Source organism: Maniola jurtina, chromosome 22, assembly GCF_905333055.1.
Source record: "Maniola jurtina chromosome 22, ilManJurt1.1, whole genome shotgun sequence".
Taxonomy (NCBI): Eukaryota; Metazoa; Arthropoda; class Insecta; order Lepidoptera; family Nymphalidae; genus Maniola; species Maniola jurtina.
In genome coordinates, this window is record NC_060050.1 from 11,166,881 (window position 1) to 11,194,557 (window position 27,677).

The 27,677-nt window shown below is 40.6% G+C and overlaps 1 protein-coding gene and 1 long non-coding RNA gene across 2 annotated transcripts in view; one reads left to right on the top strand and one right to left on the bottom strand.

Annotated features, from left to right (window-relative positions):
* The window catches only part of LOC123877016 (hemicentin-2-like), a 125,442-nt gene that overhangs the window by 86,521 nt on the left and 11,244 nt on the right, over nt 1–27,677 (top strand). Inside the window, exons 6-12 of the mRNA XM_045923504.1 lie at nt 13,380–13,586; nt 16,840–16,985; nt 17,631–17,778; nt 19,111–19,241; nt 19,864–20,023; nt 21,411–21,572; nt 21,838–21,975. Of these exons, the coding sequence (XP_045779460.1) occupies nt 13,380–13,586; nt 16,840–16,985; nt 17,631–17,778; nt 19,111–19,241; nt 19,864–20,023; nt 21,411–21,572; nt 21,838–21,975 (1,092 nt within the window). The remainder of the gene's footprint in view (nt 1–13,379; nt 13,587–16,839; nt 16,986–17,630; nt 17,779–19,110; nt 19,242–19,863; nt 20,024–21,410; nt 21,573–21,837; nt 21,976–27,677) is intronic.
* On the bottom strand, nt 131–19,088 carry LOC123877049. Its single transcript, XR_006798478.1, has 3 exons — nt 18,890–19,088; nt 4,297–4,304; nt 131–142 (listed from the first exon to the last, which is right to left on the bottom strand). It is a non-coding gene; the product is annotated as an uncharacterized LOC123877049 (long non-coding RNA).

Consider the following 27,677-nt stretch of genomic DNA (forward strand, 5'->3'; position numbering starts at 1 on the left):
TGGTAAATTATTTGACGATTCAAAAGCACTTGTAAAAGTTTATTTGAATAAAAATCTATTCTATTCTATTCTATTAGTATAGATTTAGATAGTGTAAGAAAAACAAAGCGTAGATGCAATCAGCGGCGAATAAGCCTCAAATCTCACATATTGCCGGATTAGCCGGATATTTACGAGCGCCCGTTAAAATTTATATCCGGCTATAGGTGCTTCGCGGTGCGGCATAAAACAAAATAGCTGTTCACACGTAGCGAAATTTTAAATAAAAAAAATATATAAGATCTATTTCCTGGCTAAAAGTTTTATTTCAACATTATCCGGCTTTGCTCGGGTAGAAATTCTGAATATCCTTTTTTACCCGACTGGGGCAAAGCCAAAAGGAAGGGTTATGATTTTAGCAGTCTATTGTATGTTTCTATCCAGATTCTGTGTGTTTCACCGTTGCGCCTAAACTACTGGCCCGATTTTGATGAATGAGGTGCCAATCGATTCGTCGTAAAGGTCCGGGTGACATAGGCTACATTTTATACGAAAAAAATTGACCTAACGGATATTACATGAAGAAAGTGGGGTCTCCAAATTTTTTTTTTTTTTGATATTGAATCGAGTGGGGTGTCAAATGAAAGAGGAGAAAGTTTATAAATATAAGTTTATTAAGACAATCGCAGTCGGGTTTTAGTTTTCAAATTCAGATTCTTAATAATAGCTAGGAGTCAACGTTAACCTAAGTTGGGTATTATGGATGGGTATTTGAATTTAATCATTTTCATTTGATAAAATTATAATTTTTTATCATTGATTTCATATGCCATTTTTCACGGAACTTCCGTGAAAAATAAAAATTAAATTAAAAATTTATTATTATTATTATTATTTATAAAAAGGGCATGTTAAATCAATTTTTGCCCTTACAATGGTTTGCTTACTTGACTATCTACGTTGATAATAATAAAATTAATGTAGATAATTGTTATAGATAAATAATTATTGTTATTTGACTAGAAATTACGATCAAGATCAAAAGTGCTGATATTTCACAGATAGTTTTCATAGTAAGTAAACGCACTTGTAAGTGTTGTATGTTGATTGTAAGTGCAAAAAATTTGCTTGCCGTGAAACGTAGCAAACGATTGCTACATGAAATGCGAGTGTTCTCGCTCGCACGTTCTTTAACATCTTGACTCAGTTCGATGACCGAGTTATCACTGAGCACATTTATTTACGAAAAAAAAATTAAATGTAATAATTTTCAAAGTTTATTCACTGGTGGAAATTTGCGGTAACGTTAACCGTGAAAAGATTACAGACGGACAGAGACACACTGTAGCATATGTAATACTAGAGGATGTCCGCGACTTCGTCCGCATGGATTTAGCTTTTAAAGATTCCGTGGGAACTGTTTGATTTTCCGGAATAAAAAGTTGCTAATGTTAATTACAGGGACGCAAGCTACCTCGGTACCAAATCATACAAATCGGTTAAGCGGATGGGTTTTTGGGAATCCCGTGGGAACTCTTTGATTTTCCGGGATAAAAAGTAGCCTATGTCCGTCCCCGGGATATAAGCTAACCCTGTACCAAATTTCGTCAGAATCGGTTAAACTGTTGGGCCGTGAAAAGGTAGCAGACAGACAGACAGACACAATTTCGCATTTATAATATTAAGTATGGATGGATGAACATAATATATGAACATGAATAATATGAACATAGATATTGTTGTTCCTTGCCTATCATGGACTTCCAGAAAGTAACGCTTGTCTATCCAACACAGACAACGATGCCCATAGAGACATACTGTTGTTATCAAATTGGAGTAAACCTCGAATTTCGCCATTCCAGGATTAGCCGTATATTTACGAGGGCTCGTTAAAATTTATACGCGAGCAGGAGTTTTGTAGTTACGATACAGAGGGCCTGAGTGCACACAAAACTTTCCCTCGGTTTGGAAAATTCCGATTAGTTTCCAAACTATTGATTAAAATATATTGACACGAAAAAACTTGTGCAAACGTTCATCTACAAATTAGACTGTGTAATCTATCGGTTTACAGTGGAAAATATACATCGTGTTTTAAACATATAAAGTAAAGGAAAGGGTTAAAGTTTGTCAGTTTGTTTGTACGGGGCAATAAACCGTTTTTTATTCATTGTTATAAGTTTGACGAGTGTATCTGTCTGTGGCATCGTAGCTCCTAAACTAATGATCTGTTTTTAATTTAGTTTTTTTGTTTGAAAGGTGGCTCGATCGAGAGTGTTCTTAGCTATAATCCAAGAAAATCGGTTCAACCGTTTGAAAGTTATCAGCTCTTTTCTAGTTACTGTAGCCTTCACTTGTCGGGGGTGTTATAAATTTTTAATTTACACTTGTTAAAATTGTTTCACCAGTAGAAAGTTATATCATTTCTGAGTGACATAGGCTATAAATGTTATATTTTCAAAAAAAAGTAATAGAAAATTGTAATAAGCTACCCGTGCGAAACCGGGGCGGGTTGCTGGTATAATCTTCTTCTTATTTTGTATAATGGTTTTTAGTTACTGGTATAATATTATTGTAAATCAATCTTCAAAAAGACTAGCCGCCGAGTTTCTTGCTGATTTTTCTCGGTAGGAAAGACATTCCTAACTTAAAATATCAAGATGTCCTTTTTTAAGGAATAAACATAGTTTCAAAACGATTTCGTAAAATTTCAATATGGCGGATACCAATACGTCTTAGTGGGAAAAAGAACTGAGAAACTCAGTTGGAAAAAGTATGGAAACTTGGAGAAAAGTAACTTTTATAGAAATGTAACTTCTACAAAGTGTGATATTTTCCGCATTCTGCACTTATTTCCATAGGAAATATATACACTAGTTTTTGAACTATCTCGATGGTTTTTAGAATTCCGTACCTCAAAAGGAAAAAGGAACCCTTATAGGATGACATTGTTGTCTGTCTGTATGTCTGTCGTGTCTGTCAAGAAAACCTATAGCATAGGTACTCCCCGTTGACCTAGAATCATGAAAGGCACGTAGGTACTCTTAGGTCTTATAACACAAGTAAAGGAATAAATCCGAGAACCGTGAATTTGTGGTTACATCACAAAAAAAAAATTAAAATTTAATTCAATTTTCAAAGTAAGATAACTATACCGAGTGGGATATCATATGATAGGGCTTTGCCTGTACATTCTAAAAAGATTTTTATTTATTGTTATGAATTTTTGATTTATAGAGCCTCAATAGCTCAACCGGTAAAGGAGTGGACTGAAAACCGAAAGGTCGACTGTTCAAACCCCGCCCGTTGCACTATTGTCGTACCTACTCCGAGCACAAGCCTGACGCATAGTTGGAGAGGAATGGGGAATATTAGTCATTTTACATGGCTAATATTCTTTTTTAAAAAAAATCATCGTACAAAATGTCGAAAAAAACTAGGTTGACGATGGTGATGAAGTAGCTACTTCAAGAAATTCTATAAAATAACCCTGCTTCTATCAATCACAAGAATCAAAAACAAGGAGAAAGCATTGATATCATTTTCTCTGGCTCCCGTCATTAGTCAGGATTAGAGGGACAGTCAGCGTCGGTTGGTAATGGTTTCAATGTAACTCATCTTGGCTATTTATTTCCATTATTTTCATTTGAGCTCCATTATCTGAGGCTATATCAAACACTAGCTGTTTCATGCAGCTTCTTTCGCTAGGAATTTTATTTTTCAGTTTCTTTTTTTACGGTTACTCAAATGCATACTACCATATCCCATACATAGCTATACGTATACTATAAATGCAAAAATGTACCTATCTGTCTTTCCAAAAACTTTTCATGGCACATCCACAACATTGATTTTGACGTTCGGTACGAAGATACCTTATTGCATCCCGGATATAATATGTTCGTACGACTCCAGCCCGGCTAGCATGGGCAGTAGATAAAAATTATATCCCCCGATTATATCCACTGATGTCATAGAAATCAGTGAATATAATCGGGGGATATTTTAATCTACTGCCCATGCTAGCCGGGCAGGAGCTACTTTTTATCCCGGATATTTTTTGCGGATAAAAATCTCCGAGGGAATTTGGAAAACCTAAATCCACGCGGATTATCTAGTAGACAAATGTCTTATACCAAAAGAAATATCGGCGGTAGAGTTAAAACTTAACCAGTGGTTACGTTTAAGTTCGGAAAGCAGATATTCTACTGAGAAGATCTACTGAGAAGTTTATAGCCAGTGTCACTCGGGATGATGTTAGGATTTAACGATACAGTATCAAAATCTGTTCGGGCATTTATGGTGCAATGAAGTAACTCACATACCTACAACTACATGAACCTTGAAAACTTTACACTCGCTTTTTTGGGAAGTCGTGTTAAAAGTAGCTTTTGTCCAAGCATACCTATAAGCTATCTCTGTGCCTCCTGATTAATATAATTAATAAATAATTAATCAGTCAAACGAATGGCCGTGAAAAGATAACAGATGGATAACATAAGGTTGCCTGGTAGAGATCGCTAATTAGCGATAAGGCCGCCTTTTAAATCCTCCTTCTGTCTGTGTTTTTTTGTTCTTTTAATAATAACAAACAGACATACTTTCGCATTTATAATATATAGTATGGATATCCTTGTTAAATGCTGGATAAGCTCTGAAATAATAGCACCCCATTATTTTATTCTCTCCAGTTTTTAGGCGGGCGCTATTGTTTTTGAAAACGAGGGCGAGAAATGTTACGGGCAATAAAGTAGCTACCTACATTGTTTCAAAGTGCCATTTTTGAAGTGGAATGAAATTCAGCGAAGTGTTTGAAGTAATGAAATAGGAGTAAGTAGGTTAGCTGTTGAAATTACTTGGTCTACGGGTAAATCTGTTCCTTCTGTATTTATTGTATGGATAACGTGAATGTGTGTCTCAAGAAGGTAAAAGAAATATTGCTCTATTTATAACTAGCGACCCGCCCTGGCTTCGTACGGCTAGCTTATTAGAGTTTTCGTAGAAATCTCCATTAAAAAAAAAGCTTATACCACTCAGGAGTAATATAGCTATCTGCTGGTGAAAGAATTTTCAAAATCGGTTAAGTAGTTCCAGAGATTACTTCCTACAAACAACCTCACAAATTTTATCTTTTTATAATCACACTATCACACTAATAATATTATAAAGGCGAAAGTTTGTGTGTGTGTTTGTATGTTTGTTACTCCTTCACGCAAAAACTACTGGACGGATTTGGCTGAAATTCGGAATGAAGATAGATAATATCCTGGATTAGCACATAGGGTACTTTTTATCCCGAAAAATAAAAAAGTTCCCATGGGATTTTTAAAAACCTAATTCCACGCGGACAAAGTCGCGGGCATCAGCTAGTATTAGTATAAATATGAGTATACAGCAAAGATTTGTTTGTTTGAAATCGATAAAGTCACTAAACCGATTTTAATAATCATTTAAGTAGCTATTTGTGTCCAGAAGTAACATCTTGATAATCAAGTGGTACTAACCGGTTTTATTAGAAAGGTAATAATGCGAAGATGTTTATTTTTTCACCCGAGCGAAGCCGGATGGATTAACTAATTAATTATAAGTAAGTAGGCTTCTGCACTTAAAATTGTCATCTTCTTCTTTATGTGCCTCTCCATTACTGAAGGTCAGCAGTCAGTTTTTTAAACTTCTCCTTGTCCATGGCTAGCCGGAATAGTTCTCCTACTGTTTTTATGCCAGTCCACTCCCTTATGTTACGTAGCCATGACTTCTTCCTTCTTCCAACCCCTCTTTTTCCAGCAATTTTTCCCATCATAATTATCTGCAGCAGGCGGTACCTATCGTGTCGCAAAATATGGCCCAGGTACGAGATCTTACGCTGCTTGATGGTTTTAACTAACTCGGTCTTCATCTGCAACCTGGCAAGAACCTCAGCGTTGGACACCTTAGCCGTCCAGCTTATGTGAAGCATCCTGCGATACGTCCACATTTCAAAGGCGTCGATCTTTTTCCTCAAGTCCTCCACTAGGGTCCATGCCTCACAACCATATAAAACTACGGGCCAAATGTAGCATTGTAGGAGTCTGATACGGAGTTTTAGAGAAAGTTGACGACCACAAAGAACTTTCTTCATCTTCATAAAAGATTGGCGAGCAATTTCAATGCGAACCCGGATGTCAGTGTCACTTTTCCATGCGTCTGTTAGCCATGACCCAAGATATTTGTATTTGTCAACTCTCTCTAAGGTATTATGTCCGATTTGTATTTGTGACAGCAATTGTGGCTTCTTCGAAACAACCATATACTTTGTTTTTGACACATTCATGCTTAACCCCACCCTATTACTGCACTCGTTTACTCTATTAACTATTTCTTGTAGGTCTTGCTGCGTGGAAGCTATTAGGACAGTATCGTCAGCATAACGTAGATTATTAATCACTATTAATTATTAATCACATTAAAATTGTCATATCAATTTCGAATTGCAATCAAGAGAGTGTTTGAATAAATTCTTCGTTTTTATACGATTTCCAAAATCACCCCCGCCGCGGCAATCGGATATTAATCGACTCCGATATTGGCTGGTGACCGGATATGGATAGCTACTGTTAAAAATTTATGCTCATCCGGTACAAATCGGAAATGAAAATGGATGGCGTGGAACGGAAAATTTCACATTTCCGCATTTTTAACATAGATTTATATTTATGTTCTATTGTAGTTCTGTATGGCATGGCTTTCTATTCAGCTGCCCGCAATATTGATATTGTTTCATTAACCCCCAACCCAAAAATATGGGTGTTATAAGTTTGACGTGTGTATCTGTGTATCTATGTACCTGTCTATGGCATCGTAGCTCCTAAACTAATGAACCGATTTTAATTTAGTTTTGTTTTGTTTGAAAGGTGGCTTGATCGAGTGTTCTTAGCTATAATCCAAGAAAATCGGTTCAGCCGTTTGAAAGCTAAGTTTATAGCTTAGAACACTCTCGATCAAGCCACCTTTCAAACAATAGAAACTAAATTAAAATCGGTTAATTAGTTTAGGAGCTACAATGCCACAGACAGATACACAGATACACACGTCAAACTTATAACACCCCTTTTTTTGAATCGGGGGTTAATAAAAATATAGATGAAATAACTAGACTACTTAATAAGACAATTGTTTAATATTAACTAACGCTAAAAGAAATGAGCCTTTTATAAAGAAAACTTTTGAATCAAGTTGTGTAAGAAGGCCCTCAAGCACTTACTTTTTTAATCAGTTCTAGTGAACTGCAAATTCTGCATCATTCGGAAAATGACCGCCTCGGAGGAGTTTAAATTCCAACTTCATTTCTTTCCCCTTTATTTATTCATGATGTCACTCCATTTTTTGAGTTTCAGAGACAGTTTGACGAAGCGAAAAATCTTAGGTCTATGGTTTGACGGGTTTTGCGATAGAGTTTGATTTCGGTTTGCAGTTTTTAAAATATTCATTACAGATTTCTCTCTCATTTATTTTATCAATTTCTCTTATCTTACCTTATTTTAAAAAAATGTTCGCAAAACTAAAATAACAAAAATAAAATAACACAAACAACAGAAAAAAATACAGAAACAACAAAAAATTAAATAACAGAAACAACAAAATAAATGAATAACAGAAACAAAAGAGAAATGAAATAACAGAAACAACAGAAAACTAAAGTAACGGAAGAAAAAAAAATAGATTTTATTACTATGCATTGTAATGTGCGGTTTAGCTGTCCTCACACGTCTTTGAGATGGAAAACAGTCGGGCATGCAGGTTTCCTCGAGTGATATCCACACTATCACACTGATATTATGAAGCAGAAAGTTTGTATGTATGACTGTATGTCTGTTACTCTTTCACGCAAAAACTACGGGATGGATTTAGCTGAAACTTGGAATGGAGATAGATTATATCCTGGATTAAAACAAAGGTTAATTTTTATCCCGAAAAATCGAGAGTTCCTAATCTAATTAATTATATCACATCACTCCAAAAGTTAGAGGTGTGTGCCCGGGATTAAAACCTGGACCTCCAACAAAGGAAAGCATCGTGATTATAGCATGCCTGAGAATTCTCTATCATGTCCTCAAAGACGTGATGAGCCTCGATAGCTCAGCGGTTGAGGAGCGAACTGAATTCCGAAAGGTCGGCGGTTCAAACCCCACCCGTTGCACTATTGTCGTACCTACTCCTGGCACAAGCTTTATGCTCAATTGGAGGGGAAAGGGGAGTATTTGCCATGATTAACATGGCTAATATTATTGTCAAACTATGTCAAAACTCTACCAATCCACACTTGGCTATCATCGTGAACTTCTCATTCTTACAAGTGTAACCCGACACGTGTAGGTTACAGTAACTAGAAAAGAGCTGATAATTTTTAAACGGCTGAACCGATTTTCTTGGATTATAGCTAAGAACACTCTCGATCAAGCTACCTTTCAAACAAAAAAACTAAATTAAAATCGGTTCATTAGTTTAGGAGCTACGATGCCACGGACAGATACACACGTCAAACTTATAACACCCCTCTTTTTGGGTCGGGGGTTAAAAAGAGACTTGTGCTCAGTAGTGGGCCAGCAAGGAGTTTAGATTGATGATGAGGTAAATTTTTGAGGTAGGTTTAAAAGTATAGCAATGTTAGTATTCAAAAGCAAAAATAATAGAGGAATGAATTGTTCATCTGTTCATTTTTATATTCACCATCGGCGGGTAGTGCATACATTTTTAATACTAGGTATCTGACCAATAGGCAATATCGGCACCGATTAATATTCGGCTCGTTTCGGGGCTGTGGAGGTTTAATATTTCATCGTATATCGTTCTTTTTTGTTAGGAAATTTAAGTTTGACCATGATCTGTTGATTTCTTCAAATTAATAAACTTTTGGGGATTTTCCTCTTTCTCCTTTCTACCATACGTACACCCTTCCGGCATTAGTTTTCCTGTTACATTTAATATGGGTAGGTACCTACTTTTAAGTTAAGAGTGACTAGGTAACTTTAAGGCAAGCGCGCTCTATCTTAGGCTGCACCATCACTTGCTAGTCTGATCTGATTGCAGCCAAGGGCTAGTCTGTAAATTAAAAAAAAAAGTATAGGACCGCTTGCATAAATTTTTTCTCAAAACGCCGTTACATCATACTATAATGATATATTATTTTGCTTACTGTACAACAGAGTCAACAAATTACTGAATATCTTTTTTCTAACAACTTTGGTGTGAATCATAATGTTTAAAATTGCTTCAATCGATTTCATGTGATGAGACTGAAAAACTTAAATCTATCTAATAATCAAATAGGTAATACTTCATTTTACCTAACTAGTTGACAGGTATTACCAAGTTTCCAAGCACTGCGTGCTACCGTTTGTTGATCCTAAAATATAAATAAATAAATAAATAAATAAATAAATTACAGATTTTCAGAGGCAGTTAGGGGTATACAAGAAGTGGTACAGGACACACGGGATGAAGTAGCGAGCAAAAACTAGTAATAACATAAACAGAATTACGTCATTAAATACTTAACAATGGAATTTCAAATTATTATCTAAGCTCAAGAGCGTCAAATTTCAAATTCCCAAAATGATCTGCAGAACGGTCACAAAAATTTCCATCATGCCGAAGTTAAAATTCCGAACTTATTCCCTTCCCCTTGATTTATTCATATTCTTTTATTGTTCCCGCGAGAAATTTCTACTCTTTGACATTATTTGAACAGTTTCAACTTTTATCAGAGTGTTTTGGCTTCTCCTGTGGTTTTTCACAAGTTTTGAATGCTTATGAGATATCTTGACTGGGACGGGTTGGAGGTGCGGTTTGTTAGTTACTGACGGCCGTATTCACAAACGTTACTATTTATTTATTTATTTATTTATTTTATTTTACATCTAATTGAACGGCAGTGCCACTTACACGAACTAGATGATTATTACACAAATACAAAAAGAGAAAAAAAAATAAAAGGTAAAGCTAGAACAAAATATGTTACAATAAAAGATTTTAAATTTTGAATGTATGTACGCTGAGAGCACTGAATGATCCTGTTCATTCAATGCTCTCCGCGTAACTCCTGAACCAACGATGTCCACCCGTCATTGAATGGATCCCATTGATCATTTATATCCGAGAGCGCGTTGAAGGAAGCCAATGAACGCGGTATCGGTGCCATAGATCGAGCAACAGTACGATGAACTGGTACCACGAAAAGTTTATTCTTTCGTGGACGAAGATTATTATTTAATTTAGGTACTCGTATACGACAGAGTTGGTCATGAAGGTCTGGAGCGTCGACATCCCCTCGCAAAATTCGGCACATGATTTTTAGTTGGTCGCTAGTCCGTCTGACCTCCAAGGAGTTAAAACCCAAGCAACCTAAAAGAAATTTGGTTGGATATAGGAAGGGGTAATATCCATAGCAACGCTTATACAAGTATCTTAGGAAGGCCTTTTGCACTTTTTCTAACATAAGTCCGTATTTTTTCTCGTACGGATGCCAGACACAGGTACTTGTTTCGAGTTTGCTTCGGACTAAGGCATAATATAGTAACCTTATTACTAAAGGGCTATGGAACTCCCGAGAGTTACGCAATACAAATCCTAATCTTCGAAATGAGTCAGCTGCCACTGTATTGATATGGTCTCGGAAGGTTAATTTGGTATCAAAAGTCTAAGTCTTTCACATTTTGTACTCTGGGAATGGGAATTCCATCCATTTTATATTCATGTATCAAGGGATACCGAACTTTACCAAAGGTCATGACTGAACATTTGTCACGGTTGAATTCCATTTTGTTCGTTTTACTCCAGTTACATACAGCTGTTAGATCGCGTTGCAACTTGAGGCAATCATCGGCAGAAGTTATTTCTAATATAAGTTTTAGGTCATCAGCATATAATAGACATTTTGCATATTTTATACATTCTGGAAGATCGTTTATCATAATTAGGAAGAATAGGGGTCCTAAAATAGAGCCTTGGCTTACACCGGATCGCGTATGATAAGGTTTAGACTCATATATGCCATAGCGAACGAATTGCTGACGATCACGGAGATAGTCAGAAATCACGTGTAGAAGCTGAGGAGATAAACCAATAGCACTGAGTTTGCTAAGAAGAATATCGTTATTTACCCTATCAAAAGCTTTACGGTAATCAAAATAAAGGGCATCTGCTTGATGCCCTCTATCTAAGCAGGACGATATGTACTCAGCAGCTGTTAATAGGTTGGAGTTGACAGACTTTTTGGCCCTAAAACCATGCTGTTCGTCACGAAGTAAATTACCAATTTGCCGGCTTATCATTCTATGCACGATTCTTTCGAATACCTTGGCCGGCGTTGAGAGAATAGCTATAGGACGAAATTCCTGGACGGACGTCGTACCGGTTTTTTTAGGTATTGGTGTAACTCGGGTCAGCTTCCATTGAGAAGGATATTGTCCTGTTTTTAAGATCAAATTAAGTATATGACAAAGAGGGAGACAAAGATATTTTCTATACTCTGACTGTGAGACTATAAGGTCTCACAGTGCGCTCGAACGCATAGTGTAGGTTCCACCAATCAGATCATTGTAAATTGACGTGATACAGTCATCTGATTGGTGGAACGGACACTGTGCGTTCGAGGGCACTATGAGACCTCATAGTAACGTTTGTGAATACGGGTGTGAGTGACTCGATAGAAGAAAATTTTCGATGAATTCCCATCGAGTCACACTGTGACACGTTTGAGTGTGACTCGTCGAGAACCCATCTTTGTGAGAGGGTGACACCAACATTAAGTTCCTTGATTTTTGGCCGAAATTCAAAAAGGAGGAGGTTCTCAGTTCGGTGCGGTATTTATACCAACTGCAACTTGAGCCGTACCTCACGAGCAGTCTCAGTGAACTGGGATAGCTTACATCCCGAGGATGGGCAAAGGCAATTTATTTTTCATCCCGAAAAATCAAATAATTCCCACGAGATTCTTACAAAAACCAAATCCACGTGAATAAAGACGCGGGAATCATCATCTATTTGGTACAGAGATAACTTGCATCCTGGAGTAGGATACTTTTTATCCCGGAAAATCAAAAAAAATTCAACGGGATTATAATTAATAATCTACATTCACGTGGATGAAGTCGTGTGCGCCATTTATTACTCTATAATTGAATACCGAAGTTATCGTTTTCGCCATGTTTTTCTTAAGAACTCTTTTATTTTAAATCTCAGGAAATATTTATAAAAATACCTTAAATAATAACACCTCACTTTGTAAAATATTGTGTCGCACCGGATTTCCGTAAAGCGGTATTCTCTGTGGAACTTTCCACACTTTTTCTAACTAAATATCCCGAGCATTTTACGTCTTGCCATCCGCCATATTGGATACAACGAAACCGTTTCGGAAACGATTTGAGACTTTACTTTCCTTTTTATATTTTCTTGACGTTCTTTAGTGCTTTGTCACTTTATTTTATTTTTATTTAAGCGAAGCCCTACCCGAGTTCCTCATTATTCTAAATGGAAAAAAATGGGCAAAGTTCCTGAATAAATATTGTATGTTGGTTATTGATGTTAAACCATAGAATGTTACGTTCATATCACATGACTCATAAAATGCGTTCTCGTTGTTTAAGTAAGTCAAAAGATACAAAACACACGAGAGTAGAAGAGATAGATAGCTCTTTAAAAATGTGACCCACATGTGGTAGTTTCAAGGACCTTCACTTTACGTGTCTATAGTCTGCTAACTAAGATAGTATCGGTACATCCGCTGGCGCTGTTATTCTTATGCTTGAAAGATGAAAAATAGAATACTATTTTATTCTTATGGTTATTTTAATAAAATCACACTTCACACTATAATATTATAAAAGCGAAAGTTTGTATGTGTGTGTGTGTGTGTGTGTGTGTGTGTGTGTGTGTGTGTGTGTGTGTCTGTGTGTGTGTGTGCGTGTGTGTGTATGTTTGTTACTCTTTCACGCAAAAACTACTGGACGGATTTGGCTGATATTTGGAATGAAGATAGATAATATCCTGGATTAGCACATAGGCTACTTTTTAACCCGGAAAATCAAAGAGTTCCCACGGGATTTCGAAAAACCTAAATCCACGCGGGCGAAGTCGCGGGCATCGGCTAGTAGGAACATAAATAACACTCATATTTTTCAATAAAATTCTTTTTGCAACCTAGTTAGGGTAGGTTGAAAAATATGAGTAGGTAGTTGCCGAATTCTTCTGCGGCTGTACCGCCGCACGCGGACACTTGATGTCGCAGGGGCACCTTTGAAAAGACGCGGCACGTGTCAGGCGGTACAACGCAGAGGTTGACCGTATCTAAGCGAACAGACTTTAGTTCAGATATTTTTTTGGACGGAAGTACTTAAGAAGAAAATATTTTTTTTCACCAGGTCGACCTCAACCAACCCTATCCTGGCTCATAAACAACAAGCCGGTAGAAGACCACACGGTCCTCAAGAACGACGGGAAGATCATCATCAGCAGAATCAGCGTCCACGGAGCTGAAAGGAGCTGGTTGAACAGCAGCGTCAAATGTCAGGCCACCAACACGCCTCTACTGAGCCCTCATGAAAGAACAGCTAGGGTTGAAATGAACTGTAAGTACCTTGTACAACAAGTTTAATATATCAAACGATGGAAAGGTAACCTTGTAGCGAAGCAAGCACGAAGTACCCGCACCGACGAGACATGATGGAAAATTCCAGCCACACAGCGAATGCATGATCCGCCTGTAGCGAAGCAAGCACGAAGTACCCGCACCGATGAGATATGATGGAAAATTCCAGTCACGCCGCGAATGCGTGATCCGTCGACGACACCGCGCCGCTCTCCCGCCGACCGACACCCGCGGGCGGGTATATAACGCCCGCGGCCGCCGACTGCAGTCAGTCGTTCTGTGGACACTGGGTCGGCTCGTGGGAACTCGGGCAGACGCCACCACAGGATAGACGCTGGAGGTGTTGGAGTACGCGGCAACCCGTTGCCCCGTAACCAGCTCCGCCGTCTCTCCCCGCGCGCGCGCGACACCCACCCTCGGTCGTCCGTTGATTAGAGTCCCGCGACACGTTAGAGTTCCGCACCGCTAGAAGGGTGGTAGGTTCCGTACTGTAGCATTTCGGATCGCCGTGCCGATATACCCGCGTGTTCGATAACGAGTGTAAATAAAACTAGCCTGTAGCAAACTAGGTTAAGGTCCAGACTCGACGCTGCAGCCATGCGAAAACCACGCCAGCTCCCATCCTACATCCAAGCGATGCTGGAGGAGAAGAGGAAACTGCGCCGGACATGGCAAAACCAGCGGTGCCCGACCATGAAGACGCGGCTCAACGCTCTGGCCGCCAAGATCTCGGAAGCGTTACAAACTATCGCTGACGAGTCTTGGCATATGACCATCGAGCGAGCCGGCGATGACTGGTCCGGCATCCACCGCCTTTGCCGCCGACTCTCCGGGAAACCGCCTCCGATTAGGCCCCTCCTGGCCGGTGACGGAACCCCACGTTACCGTGCCGAGGACCGAGCGGAGATCTTTGCGGACCACCTGGAGACGCAGTTCACACCGAACCCGACCACAGATGTGCAGCACGAAGAAGCCATCGAGCGACACTTGGAGGCATACTTCGAGTCACCGATAGCGCCGACGGAAGACCCCGTCGTATTTTCCCCTGGACAAGTCCTTCGGATGATTCGACGAACTAAACTGCGCAAAGCGCCCGGCCCCGATCGAGTCACCAACGAAGCCCTGCGTCACCTACCCCCGCGAGCAATCGCGACGTTGACGCGGCTATTCAACGGGATACTCCGCACCGGGCACTTCCCATCGTCTTGGAAGCTCGGCCGAGTCATCATGATTCCGAAGCAGGGGAAAAACATCATGCAGCCTGGGAGCTACCGTCCCATCACGCTGCTGTCGACGATCTCGAAAGTCTTCGAGAAGTTGCTGTTGCTGCACATCACGCCTCACATTCAGCCACGCGACGAACAGTTCGGTTTCCGTGCCGAACACTCCACCACGCTCCAAATCTCGAGGGTACTGCACCATCTCGCTGCCGCCATGAACAAGCGAGAGCGGTGCATTGCAGTATTCCTCGACATGGAGAAGGCGTTCGATCGCGTCTGGCACACCGGGCTCATCTACAAGCTGTCCACGTCTACTATTCCTCGTCGAGTAGTCAAGACTGTGGCCACCTTTTTGCAAGACAGGCGATTTCAAGTGGCGGTTGAAGACGCCCTGTCCACGGAGCACCCCATCCGAGCCGGTGTGCCTCAGGGAAGCTGCCTGTCGCCCGTCTGCTATGGCAGATACACGGACGACATCCCAGTGGTCGGCGACGCCATGCTGGCGTTGTACGCCGACGACGCTGCATTCATAACAAAGTCGATCAAAGGACCGCACGCGGCGATCAAAATGCAGCGTGCACTGGATGCACTTCCCGCTTGGCTGAATGACTGGAGGCTGAAGGTCAACGTGGCGAAGACTCAGGCGGTATCCTTCGGGCGGACTGCCCCGCCGCCACGGGTATCGCTCTTAGGAGAGACCATCGAGTGGACGCCCTCGGCTAAGTACCTGGGGGTGACCATCGATAGGGGACTCAAGATGCGATCCCACGTGAAGAACCTGGTCGCGCAGACGCGCGCCGCACGGGCTCTCTTGCGCCCAGTGCTGGCGTCCCACCTGCATCTCCGTACGAGGCTGTGCGTCTACAAGACGTACGTCCGCACGCGACTCACTTACGCGGCCCCAGCTTGGTACGCGTTACTAAGCGAAACGGACCGCAAGTCGCTGCGGGCGCAGCAGTCGCTAGCGCTCCGCACCATCGCCGGAGCTCCACGCTTCGTACGGAACGCGGTCATCTCCAGGGACCTGCGCATGGAGAGCCTCGACGACCACGTTCGCCGCCTGAGCACCTCGATGTTCGCGCGCGCCGATGGAGCGCAAGCCCAGCACCTGCGGGGCATCGCGCCATACCATCGGCGTCCGCCGGACAAGTTAGGTCTGCCACGTGACCTGACTACCTGAAAAGACACCACTGCTTCCCCGCCGCTGGCTGACGGGCGCTCGCCGGAACATCGCCGGCGGGCTCGACCTCGCCGAGCCGCGGGCGTTAGCCTCACGGACATCCCACGCCGCCGCAGTAGCCGATCGCTCGCGAACATCCGCGGGCTCGATCGCACTGCCGTGCGGCCACTACCGGACATGACAATCCGGAATTGACACCCAGACCAGTGGTCCAACCCCGTGCCCCGCCCGCAGTCGCAGGCGGCGTAGCCACCACTGAAGAGGGCCATCGCCCTGACCAGTCACCCCGGGACCCGAAAGGGTCCGCGTGGACGACCTCGAGATGAGGTTAAGGTTGTAAATAAATAAGCACGTTAGATAGTAATCCGGGTTTTATTCCTCGAAACCCCCGTTCCCCGAAACCTCGATAGGGTAAATCCTAATCAATGTACGTGGCGGAGTAGCCGACGAACCATCGACTGCTTCACCACGTTACAACCTTTAACAGAATCAGTGTCAACGGAGCAAAACGGAGCTGGTTGAACAGCAGTGTCCAATCTCAAGCCACCAACACGTCTCTATATGCATGCTATGCAGGGAGCCGCTGGATTCAGGCGGCACAAGACCGTAACACGTGTAATTCCCTACAAGAGATCTACCCATGTAAGCGACCCATGTAATCTACATCCTATTGGTTGAAAATCATGACGACAAATTGTTCAAGGCTGCAATCAGATATCCAAGGAATCTTATATTTTCCCAAATACCCTGACTTTTTCCGATTCAGGCTTATTCTAGTTACCTAAGTATATCTATGTTAACAAAGTCGATTCTATCTTCTTCCTTTGTTGCAGTACGGCCTACTTCAGTGTCAATATTGGATAAGCCTGGACAGCTGTCAGCGGACTCTGAGGTCACATTGGTCTGTGTAACCCATGGAAGCCGACCTGCTGCTCTGGTGACTTGGTATAGGGAGAATAGGAAATATACGAGAGGAAAGGTAAAATAAACTTCTTTCGCATATCTTTAATCAGCATGATTCTCCCTCAAGCTTCTTAACCTGGCGAAGTGCATTATGCTGGTCTAGCACTACAAAAAAAACACCAAACAAGAAAAGAAGAAGACCCATTTTGGATTTGTCGTGAAATGATAATAATGTTGTTCCAACTGGATTATGTTTGGCCAATCGATACTGAAAGATTATTTATGACTCAGGTGATTATGTCTGTATAACTAATGGGAGGTCTGCAAATGCTGCGCTTCCGGTATGAGGCCTCTATTTCAGTAACTTGGGACCCCAACATTTATCTGGGATATAGGCAACGCAAGACAGTGGCGTGTGGAAGTCCGTATGAGATTTTGCCCAAAAAATATCAATTGATTCGACGGTAAAAGTTTGATTGAACGAAAATATGATTTCCGATAGCTAATTTGGTCAAAACAATTGAGTTTTGGAGCAATGGATAAGGGACGCCAAGTCGACCCTGGTCTCAGAAAAAAACTGGCAAAATATGGCATCAAGGAATTATTGTTTACTCCACTGCCACACCAAACACTTTCGTTTTCGCTTATCAACCAGTTTTGAAACATTTTTTACATGCAATGTTTTTTAAATTTCTGAGTCATAAGTCCTTCTTTCCTGCAGCACAGCGAGTTCACGAACGAAACATCTACCGTCAGCCGACTGACCATGCTGCCCCAACCGGAAGATGATGGCTCCATGATCAGGTGCCGAGCTGACAACCCAGTTCTCAGGGTGGCACTCGAGGACTCCTTCAAAATGAGCGTTGTTTGTAAGTTTTCCACCCAAGTCTTAGCTTTCAATCCAATCTATTAGCCTTATGTGTTATCTGGAACAGTTTTACATCTAACACTAAAATACTGGAACTAGTCATCAGTCAACTGACCGTACTGCCCAACCTGAAGATGATGGCTCCATGATCAGGTACCGAGCTGACAACCCAGTCCTCAGGCTAGCACTGGAGGATTTCTTTAAAATGAGTGTTGCATCGAAGTCTTAGCTGCCAATCCAATCAATTAGCCTGCATGGGTCACCAGGAACGGCTTTAAACCAAACATTAAGGTACTGGAAATTGACAATAAAGAGAGAGAACTTATGTCTACTAGTACTTAGTGGAGAAAGCTCGCTTTTCTTTAAACGTTGAATGAAAGGAGCCCAATTACTATTTCCAAGATTAGTATTGGAAGGAAAAATTGAAGAGTAATAAAATCAGGTATTATTTTCCGAATTTTTATTTATGGGAGTTAACGGGATCAATTTGAGTTTGCTCACAACGATATTCGTATTCTATACAAAGTTAAACGATACTTTCTCATACTTTAATCTTAATTCTGACTTGGCATCATAGTCCCAACTCTATCAAAGGTCTGAAAAGGGTAAAGGGGTCTGGGTTGTTATCAGGGAATAGTCACAATTTGCTACAAACTACAGTGAGTACGTGAGATGTGCGCGATAGGCTGGACGCTATCGTACTCAATAATCTTTGCCAATATTCAAACCCTTGTGACAAAAATAGTAATCTTGTCTCATTTTTCCCCCGACTACGGCAAAGCCAAAAGGAAAGGTTGTGATTTTATCAGTCTGTAGATAATATGTTTGTATCTATGCGCGTTCCACCGTAGTGCCTGAACTACTGAGGTGTCAATCGATTCGTTATTATGGTCCGGGTGACATAGGTCGCTTTAGTGGTTTGTGGGTTGCACACAAAAAAATCTCTATGACAGATGTTACATCCAAAAGGTAGGGGTTGCACTAAAAAAGTGTACCTTAGTGCAATTGTAATAAGGCTTGTTTTCGCAGACAGGCCAGTCATATATACACCTATGCGCCTGTTCCCAACCAACTATAACTCCAATAGAAAAGTGTACCTTAAATAGTTGTACAGTTCTTGCAATTCACGAAGGCGAGTGAACTTTACTTGTGGTTACGTCGTATGCATGTGCATTGCGTAAGTGTGCGTGCATGTCGGACCAATCAGTCGCGAGCAAGCTCTCACAAACGCACACATTTAGAGTACCTTACTTATACCAATATGACTTAAACACAAGCATAAGCCACTCGCCTTCGTGAATTGCAAGAACTGTAATAGGGTCTGTTTCCGCAGACAGGCCAGTGCTGACCATGTCCCTGGGCAGCACACTAAACCCCAACGACATAAAGGAAGGAGATGACGTGTACTTCGAATGCAACATCAGAGCCAACCCGAAGGAGCACCGCATCTCATGGTACCATAACGTGAGTGAGTTAAGTTTATTTTCCGACTACCTTATTTATGATTTTTTTTCTTAAATATTTGAGGGCATAATGCATAATAGCAAAAATAGAACAAAAAACAGAAATATGTGTACGAGCATCGAACAGAATTATTGCGTACTAGATGGCGCTAGTAGAAGTCTGAATGGCGTTTGTCTTTCATGCCTTTTGAAAACGTAAACAGTCCTCATACAATTTTGACCAATTTTGCAGGAGCAATTTCCTTTCTTATTACTGGTATAAATAGATAACATTTTCTCTACGAATTTTGTCCCAAGACGAGGCAAATCACTGACGAAAACACAAAAAGCTCTTGTAAGTCAGAATATTGCCTCTAAATATATCAGTTACAGTTATCTCAGGCGACAAGTCAGAATATAGTCCTTACTGAATCAATTGAAACTAATTAAATCAAAAACTGTTGGCAGCACTGCTTTTTTCTAGTCCGTGTTAGTTCTTTAAGTTATTGAATTCTCATTTCTAACCGTTTTTAGTTAGTTTTTTGGCGCAAAAATTAAACCAGCCTTGCTGGTACCAGAAGTTAACAATAAATTATAAGGCAATTTAGTCTAACTTTGACTCAAACTGTTTGCCATTGTTCCAGGACCACCTGGTGACGCAGAACATGTCCTCAGGAGTGTTCATCAGCACCAAGTCGCTGGTGCTCCAAAAAGTGACGAAGAGAGACGGTGGACTATACTCCTGCAGGGCTGCCAACCAAATTGGAGAGTCGAGTAGTCAAGCTGTGTATTTGAGGGTGCAATGTAAGTGATTATCACTGCTTTTTAGAGTTCCATGCCTCAAAAGGACAAAGGAATCCTTGTAGGATCACTCCGTTGTCTGTCTGTCTGTCGTGTCAAGAAAAAGGAGTCAAAATCCGAGGAGGTAGTTTCCGATGACTTATATAATCATGAAAGGCAGATAGCAATGTCTTATGGCACAAGTAAAGGAAAAATACGTAAATCGTGAATTTGTGGTTACATCACAAGAAAAAAAATTAAAAGTGTTCACGAACAAGTAATTAGTTTACTAAATCACATCATAGATGGCACTGTCCGTATTAAACTGCCGTGTTGTACGTAAAAGTGTTATAATATATTGTATGATGGTACGGAACCCTTCGTGTGCGAGTCTGATTTGCTTCTGGAAAGTTTTTTTTTAATTTATGGCTGCAATCAGATCTGCTGGCAAGCAATGATGCAGCCTAAATTGGAGCGCCTTGCCTAAAAGATGTCCATTCACTCTTGACTTGAAGGTACCCATATCAAAGTAGAAGGGAAAACTAATGCCAGAACGGCGTTCAATATCCTAGCGGTTCGAATAAGAAACGTGGAGGCAAATCGTTTCGTACGTGTCCGTGTAATATCAACAACGTAGAGGTGCAAATTTTGGCAATTCTTTGTGGCATAGTAGAAAGGTGAAGGAGGAACCAGGTATAAAAGTTCTTGGGCACAATTAGCTTTATTTCAATAAAAACTCTTTCTGTTACTTTTTTACGTAAAATTGTCGTCGGCCCCGGTTGATTACATGCCATCATTCATGCAAGACAAACAGTATAGTATCTATAAAGACTGAATTGGGTCAATGCAACATTGTAATCGATTGATATGCGGAAGGGGTTATCACAAATCTGTCACTACTCATCAGTAAAAGAGTTCATGCAATCGGTAGATATCGGCTTTAGAGAAAGAAAAATTTTTCTAGATAGGTATCTATTCCATATTAAATGAGCCCACCAAAATGCGCTTGAATTTATTGAAACAGATCTGCAGAATGTAATTCCATCTGTTTTTAACCCCCTACCCAAAAAGAGGGGTGTTATAAGTTTGACGTGTGTATCTGTGTATTTGTCTGTGGCATCGTAGTTCCTAAAGTAATGAACCTATTTTAATTTAGTTTTTTTTTTGTTTGAAAGGTGGCTTGATCGAGAGTGTTCTTAGCTATAATAAAGAAAATCGGTTCAGCCGTTTGAAAATTATCAGCTCTTTTCTAGTCAATGTAACCTTCACTTGTCGGGGGTGTTATAAATTTTTAATTTACACTTATTTATTTAAATATTTATTTTTTGTATATTTGATTTTTTGTATATGATGATAGTATAAAATCAAGGATTAAATGCATGGAACTTATTGACTGGTATTTGTCCAACAGTCGCGCCGTTATGTGCCCAACTGACGCCGCTGGTCATCGGCGCCCGCTTGGACGAGCCCTTGCGAGTGCGCTGCACGGTCAGCGCTGACCCCGCCGATGTGGTCTTCTACTGGCAGTTCAACAACAGCGGCGAGAGCTTCCAGGTGTCCCCCGCGAGATATGGTGAGTATCTTTTAAAATAAAAACAGAAAAAAAAAATATAAAATGTCTTCAAGTAAAAGCTTTTTTTTGGTGAACTAACGAGGATTGAAACTTAGTCATGAAAACAAAATGTATAAGTCCAAACACAACTAATCTATAATTTATGACATGAGAGAGTTTCCGTTCCCAGTTCCCACGTTCTGTCTACATCGGAAGGCTCTATTTTCCGAACCAGTGCGTAGATTCGCTTGACGAAATGTCCAATATACTATTAAGTGTATTGCAGCAGTGTCAACGGGCGGCACGTCGAGCGAGCTGCGCTACCGTGCCGCAAGCGAGCGGGACTACGGCGCGCTGCTGTGTCGCGCCACCAACGCTGTCGGGCGACAGAAGAAGCCTTGCGTCTTCCAGATCGTACCCGCTGGTATGTTATACTTGCAGCAGTGTCAACGGACGGCACGTCGAGCGAGCTGCGCTACCGTGCCGCAAGCGAGCGGGACTACGGCGCGCTGCTGTGTCGCGCCACCAACGCTGTCGGGCGACAGAAGAAGCCTTGCGTCTTCCAGATCGTACCCGCTGGTATGTTATACTTGCAGCAGTGTCAACGGACGGCACGTCGAGCGAGCTGCGCTACCGTGCCGCAAGCGAGCGGGACTACGGCGCGCTGCTGTGTCGCGCCACCAACGCTGTCGGGCGACAGAAGAAGCCTTGCGTCTTCCAGATCGTACCCGCTGATATGTTTATACTTTCAGCAGTGTCAACGGGCGGCACGTCAAGTGTGATTTAGGGTGTGCTGGTGCTCACTACATGTTCAACAGTAGACGTCCGCATGTTCAAAATAAATGATGACTTTTGTGATCTAAATCCACGCGGACGAAGTGGCGGGTATCACCCAGTAGTGGATAAAAAACCGCTGAAAAATCACTTATCAAACATCAAAATCAAAATAATAAAAAAACGTGAAAATGTTCAATAGTGTTGTCAAGCACATTATATCGAAAATGTAATATATCAAATCAATGATGTAAACGCAGTTCACAATACACTAATTCGGTGCTAAAATTGAATAGAAACTTTTTACGATGGACGTTTTTAAAACCGGCGTCGTAAATCGAGGGCTCGGGTTGATTTGCAAACTTTGCGTGATTCAACCCGGCCTGAAATTGTTCTGCTTAATTTGCCAGTTTATAAGCTTTGAATTTTTTTTTATTTTTATTTAGGTATACCAGTCTGTTTTTTATCTAGTGCTTTGGTCTATAAAAAATGGGGAAAAATGTTTCTCTTTAAATTAAGTCTATTACTAAATAAATAAAATAAATAAATAAATATAAATATTAAAAAAAATACCCTTCTGGTACAGTAGTAAGAATAAAGGCATTCGATCCAGAATTCAGGATTTATCAGGGGAGTGATTTGCAACTCAGTGTCTAACACTGAACGATAGCCATAGAGTTTATGGGGCTAGCATTCATTAAAAAAAAAAAAAATTTTAATTTTTTTTTAATATAAAAATAGAGTAATTTTTGCGGGAAAATATTTTCATGTTATTTTTTTTATACATATAAAGAATATTAGCCATGCTAATCATGACTAATACTCCCCTTTCCCCTCCAATTACCGTAAAGCTTGTGCCAGGAGTGGGTACGACAATAGTGCAACGGGTGGGGTTTGAACCGCCCAGCTTTCGGAATTCAGTCCGCTCCTCAACCGTTGAGCTATCGAGGCTCTATAAAAATTTCGAAAAATTTAATTTTTTTAATTATTTTCTTTAATAATGATATTCTAGGCCCATAAACTACTGCTATATAAAACACATCATTTTCTTACTAGTCTAAGATTTCTCTTACATATTAATCTTACCACAAAAACCTTAGACACGGTTCAACCAGACGTTAAACTCGACTATCCCATACAACATCAGTTTAAACCTAAAATAAAAGTCGGGTAGAGTCAGTAATAAACAAAGCCGTAAAAAAGTTTTCTCACGGCATTTTTACGCGTTTTCCGATTAGAGAAATTTTTCTTCTACTTTAATGGCCGACTATAAAAATCGATTTTCTAACTTTCGAAAGTTTTAACAGGATAAGGGATTGAATTTTAACTAGTTCAATATAAGAGTCATTGAAAAAGAATCTGTGATAACGCTTTCGCGTCGCTTTTATAATAATAACTAACTGATGCCCGAGACTTCGTTCCCGTGGATAAGGGTTTTTAAAAATCCCGTGGGAACTCATTGATTTCCCGGAATGTGTTAATTCAGGTATAATCTATATAGCCCCATATAGGCTTTAATTATTCATTAAAAGAGAATAATTTTAAAAAAAGGATTTTTCGAAATTTTTGACATAGTTAAATATTAACATCACGCGCACGGAACGCGATTGATGACGTCAAAAGGCTGTAACTGAACTAACAGGGTCCTAAGAAACTACTCTATTTTTCCTTCGGATCTTTCTAAAGATTACGTTTTAAACAATTTCTTTAAAGTGGCACGTGTATCGTATAGTGGTAGGACCCCTTAGTGATGTTGTGTCCATAATAAACCAAGAACTTTTAGAGCGTCGGAAATAATGAGTTCATCAGACTTAAACAACTTTACGGAGTTCGAGTATTGAAAATGTGTGTTTGCGTATAACATCTCCCATGCATTCGGTCCGGCAAGACTATTGCCAGTGCGAACTGAGTTCGAGTATTGAACATATGTTGTTTGTGCATGAATACTTATTTAACATTTGGTCTGATAAGATAAATGCTAGTTCGAGATTCAAAAGGTGTGTTCCCGCTTAGGACCGTATTAAACTATGATAGGATCATGAGACAGCCTTACAAGACAACACATTATATAGAGCCCTACTTATTAGACGTGTGTGTGTGTGTGTGTGTGTGTGTGTGTGTGTGTGTGTGTGCTTCTTCCTTCGTAAAGGAAGAAGCTGTGTAGCGGCACCATTCACTCCAGTTGGCGTAAAAAGGGTTTGAGTGAATGATGGTACGTAGCTCCACCACGCCACGTACGGTGAGCTTCTGCCTTCCCTTGGTATCCCACCGACATACTGGGATCCTCGATAAATCAAGACATTAATATGGCACATAAAATACCAAAGAACAGTAGCTCCCCCCCCCACACACGTCATCATCCAAATAAACAGCGCAGCGTATGCAAACATACTTTAGGAAGTGGTGCGTGCCACTTATGATCCCACGTTGCAGCCAAAGCTGAAATAGCATTTTTATAGTGGTGCCCTCCCACTACAGACCTGTAATAGGTTTCAAGGACGGGTCAGACTCACTGCGGGAATATCCACAGGCCTTAACCCAACCTTCAGTATATATGCATTAGCGTAATTTTGTATTGGTATGTTATTGATATTGAGTAACCACCACAAGGCGGTTAAGCATTCCAACGAATGTCAGAATACAAACAGAACAGCAGTATTACCTGCCCTCTGTGGTCAGTCTGTTATTAAAGCACATTAGAATCATCTCAGCAAAGGATTCACAAAGCATCAAGGGCACTAGAGTTCTCCCTCGCATAAGTTTATTCCAACGCGCTCTGTCATATGTCAGATAGTTAATATCACCGAAAGCCATCTCAAGCAAAGATCACCGAACATCCGGAGGACACGCGGTTCTCCCCGCCTGAGCAGCCACGTCGTCAACAGTTCAAACATAAATCGCTTTTAGATCTTAGGAAGTATCGCCCCTATATAACAAATATATCTGTGTAATTAAAGTGGTCCCTTCTATTCGAATGTTTGGTTAGAATGTTTCTCTCCAAACACCAGCTTGGTCCGTGTCTCAACTCAGTATTCTTTAATATAAACTTTATGTATCGCCCCAGTACAGAAATTAAACAAATTAATTATTTCCGCGCATTACGACGTCCGCGCAGATACCGCCCGCCGACGCAAATGCACGCGGTCCCGCTGTGCAGATTACGTCGTTCACGTTTTGATTTCGACTGGGCTTCGAGCGCTAACGCCGCGCACACATCGTTCGCGACGCAATTCGACCGCAGCCGATCGCGTCGCTGCATCACCGACATGCCAAACGGTGTTTGCCTCTTTTCGAAAATTCGGACGGCCCACATTACGATTAAAACGTCTAAAGGAATTAATTTTATGTTCATATGTGTAAGTTCATCTCTCCAAGTATTCACTGACCTGATTTTGATAAAATTGAAGCAAAAATTTTAATACTATTTTTATATATATATATTTTTTTTTTTTTAACACTGGTGTAAAATCTAGGGTCGTTACAAGGCGTAAACGACAAAGAGAGGTTTCTGCGCGAAAATATTTTAAAACTGACTGCAAAACATTATAATATAATATCAAGGGTTAGGTACTTACTAGTCACAGTTTTATTACTCTCCTGTAAAGTAGACTTTTTTGTCTTACACATTGTTAAAACTTCATGGACGATAAACTACTTTTTGTACCAGAAAAACGGAGTTTCCACGGGATTCTTTAAAAACGTAAATCCACGGGAATAAAGTCGCGGGAATCATCTAGTGGCAAATAAATGGGAACATAAAAATAATAAAAAAAAGACGGCGAGTGGCCACCTGCCAACAGCGAAAAAAAAAATTCGCTAGTTGTCAACGTCCCTAAAAATTGTAAAACTTTATTCAATTTTTCACAAAAAATCGTTGTAGGTACCCACCCATAATTTAATTTAGCCCAATCCGGTCAAACGATTGAAAATTTTATTTGAAATTTGAATCCGGAACCGGTTTAAAATATTGGCCGGAGCGGACGGACGGCGCCGTTAAAAAATAAAACTAATAAAAAGTCCGCGTAACGCGCGCGGGAATTTTAAAATGGCGGCTTAAAAGCACGTTTTACATTTTTATATACCTTTGTGCGTAGTTTTATTACCTTTTGTAGCTTGGTTGCTACATTTTCGCGGCTTCTAATGGAAAAAAAATCTAATTTCTTCCGCACTCTGTGCTACGTTCAAAACTCAAAAGTCCCCGACTTTATATAAACCACTCTGTAAACTTTTTTAGGGTTCCGTACCCAAAAAGGGGACCCTATTACTAAGGCTGATATAGAGCGCACTTTGACTTTGCTCAGACTTAAGACACTGTTAAAACGAGACAGCGTTATGCCGCTCGCATAAATCTGTCTCGTTTTAACTGAAACTTAAGTCTAAGGAAACTCAAAGTGGGCTATATTTTCAACCTAAGACTCTGCCGTCCGTCCGTCTGAACTCATCACTCAAATCATTCATTCAAAGTACCTAGGTACTGTTGTACTCCTTTTGATGGTCAGAATTGTTAGATAATATGTTAGATGATTGATAATAGTGGTAATTTAATTACCTAAACTTAAAACTAAAGACGAGGGTCCCAAACGCGCCCAAGTCTGAGAAGAGCCCACAACAAACTCAGCCGGGTATAAAAGGACTGTCCGTCCGTTCGTCTATTTGTCAACGGGCTGTATATCGTGAAGAAAATTTGACTCCTATTTTGGGCAGTCATGTAATAAAAAAAGTAGACACCGGAATTAAAACAAAAAGAAGTTTTTTACGATATTCTTGAAACTGGCTGCCATAAATCGAGCTCGTGAGTTGATTTGCAAACTTTCTCAAAGGGCGATCTGAATAAACCCAGCCGAATGAAAATTAGAACCGGGTAGACTGAGTTAAAGAAAAAATTGTCAAGTGAGAGCCGCAACGCACACGAAGGTTCCGTACCATAGTGAGGTACAAAAAGTAACAGGTTTCAATTTTTTTAATTTTCATACCGGGCATTTTTTAATTAAAATTTCTAAGGCAAATGGTTATTGGCATTGGATTGTGTTAAGGCATTATTAATTCATTCATACTATCCATACTAATATTATAAATGCGAAAGTGTGTCTGTCTGTCTGTCTATCTGTCTGTCTTCATTATTCACGTCAGTATTCACGGTCCAATAGTTTAACCGATTCTGACGAAAGGTACGGGGTTAGCTAATATCCCGGGGACGGACATAGGCTACTGTTTATCCCGGAAAATCAAAGTTTCCACGGGATTCCCAAAAACCCATCCGCTTAACCGATTTGTTTGAAATTTGGTGTCAAAGGTAACTTGCATCCCTGTAATTGACATAGGCAACTTTTTATCTCGGAAAATCAAATAGTT